Below are 2,500 nucleotides of genomic sequence, written 5' to 3' on the forward strand. Positions count from 1 at the left end.
TAAGATACAGTGTATGACTCAGGTAAGGGTGTGGGTTATATCATATCCTATTCTGGTCTAGTGCTGATCTAGGATCAGTTTTTTGCTTTTTAGTTCATAATGAATAAGATACCTGTACTCTCGCACACTGACTCGGTATTGGTGCCCCCTGTATATAGCCTCCACACTGACTCGGTACTGGTCCCCCTGTATATAACCTCCACAATGACTCAGTACTGGTACCCCCTGTATATAACCTCCACACTGACTCGGTACTGGTACCCCCTGTATATAACCTCCACACTGACTCGGTACAGGTACCCCCTGTAAATAACCTCCACACTGACTCGGTACTGGTACCCCCTGTATATAACCTCCACACTGACTCAGTACTGGTACCCCCTGTATATAACCTCCACACTGACTCGGTACTGGTACCCCCTGTATATAGCCTCCACACTGACTTGGTACTGGTACCCCCTGTATATAACCTCCACACTGACTCGGTACTGGTACCCCCTGTATATAATCTCCACACTGACTCGGTACTGGTACCCCCTGTATATAACCTCCACATTGACTCGGTACTGGTACCCCCTGTATATAACCTCCACACTGACTCGGTACTGGTACCCCCTGTATATAACCTCCACACTGACTCGGTACTGGTACCCCCTGTATATAACCTCCACACTGACTCGGTACTGGTACCCCCTGTATATAACCTCCACACTGACTCGGTACTGGTGCCCCCTGTATATAACCTCCACACTGACTCGGTACTGGTGCCCCCTGTATATAACCTCCACTCTGACTCGGTACTGGTGCCCCCTGTATATAACCTCCACACTGACTCTGTACTGGTGCCCCCTGTATATAACCTCCACACTGACTCGGTACTGGTTCCCCCTGTATATAGCCTCCACACTGACTCGGTACTGGTGCCCCTGTATATAACCTCCACACTGACTCGGTACTGGTGCCCCCTGTATATAGCCTCCACACTGACTCGGTACTGGTACCCCCTGTATATAACCTCCACTCTGACTCGGTACTGGTGCCCCCTGTATATAGCCTCCACATTGACTCGGTACTGGTACCCCCTGTATATAACCTCCACACTGACTCGGTACTGGTACCCCCTGTATATAACCTCCACACTGACTCGGTAACTGGTACCCCCTGTATATAACCTCCACACTGACTCGGTACTGGTTCCCCGTGTATATAACCTCCACTCTGACTCGGTACTGGTGCCCCCTGTATATAACCTCCACACTGACTCGGTACTGGTGCCCCCTGTATATAACCTCCACTCTGACTCGGTACTGGTGCCCCCTGTATATAACCTCCACCCTGACTCGGTACTGGTTCCCCCTGTATATAGCCTCCACACTGACTCGGTACTCGGTATTTTAGTCAACTTGGTAATTATTTTCTTAACTCTTCTTGAACTGCACTGTTGGTTAAGGGCTTGTAAGTAAAGCATTTCACGGTAAGGTCTATAATTGTTGTATTTGGTGCGTGTGACAAATACAGTTTGATTTGATTTTATGGACAGATCGTAGATCAGCTATTATACTCTGAGATGCTTTGTGGATACGGGCAAAGAGGTACCTTTTCACCTCACATTTTTTGTCCAATCCCACCACTGTGACACCAGGTTGCGTTTTCTTGAAGTGTTACAGTACGAGTGCTGATCTAGGATCAGTCCCCCCCCCCCCCCCCGTTCATGTCGTCTGATTCATCAGGATCTGAAAGGGGCAATTGATCCGAGATCAGCTGACATTACTGTTCTCCTCTCCTGTTGTTCTCCTCTCCTGTTGTTTCAGCAGGTCTAATTAGCTGACATTACTGTTCTCCTCTCCTGTTGTTCTCCTCTCCTGTTGTTTCAGCAGGTCTAATCAGCTGACATTAGTGTTCTCCTCTCCTGTTGTTTCAGCAGGTCTAATTAGCTGACATTACTATTCTCCTCTCCTGTTGTTCTCCTCTCCTGTTGTTTCAGCAGGTCTAATCAGCTGACATTAGTGTTCTCCTCTCCTGTTGTTTCAGCAGGTCTAATTAGCTGACATTAGTGTCCTTCTTTTCCCAGTTATGTACGCCTCCACGAATCTCCAGGACCTTATCGATGGGAAGGAACCTGTCGTATATCGCCAACGAGGTGGGTTCCCATGTCTTACATACTTTACAACGAGGTGAGTCCCCATGTCTTACATACTTTACAACGAGGTGAGTTCCCATGTCTAACATACTTTAGAATGAGGTGAGTTCCTGTGTCTTACATACTTTACAACAAGGTGAGTTCCCGTGTCTTACATACTTTACAACGAGGTGAGTCCCCATGTCTAACATACTTTACAACGAGGTGAGTCCCCATGTCTTACATACTTTACAACGAGGTGAGTCCCCATGTCTAACATTCTATACAACGAGGTGAGTTCCCCGTGTCTAACATACTTTACAACGAGGTGTGTTCCCAATTCTAACATACTTTACAACGAGGTGAGTTCCCATGTCTAAC

At 47.5% G+C, this 2,500-nt stretch overlaps 1 protein-coding gene across 1 annotated transcript in view; it reads left to right on the forward strand.

Moving 5' to 3' along the window:
* Positions 1-2,500, forward strand: part of LOC116372533 (uncharacterized) — a 135,289-nt gene that overhangs the window by 23,157 nt on the left and 109,632 nt on the right. The window contains 2 exon segments of the mRNA XM_031821357.1: positions 1-22; positions 2,072-2,140. The exon segment at positions 1-22 is cut by the window's left edge and continues 260 nt beyond it. Coding sequence (XP_031677217.1) covers positions 1-22; positions 2,072-2,140 — 91 coding nt within the window.

Source organism: Oncorhynchus kisutch, unplaced genomic scaffold, assembly GCF_002021735.2.
Source record: "Oncorhynchus kisutch isolate 150728-3 unplaced genomic scaffold, Okis_V2 scaffold3965, whole genome shotgun sequence".
NCBI classification, from domain to species: Eukaryota; Metazoa; Chordata; class Actinopteri; order Salmoniformes; family Salmonidae; genus Oncorhynchus; species Oncorhynchus kisutch.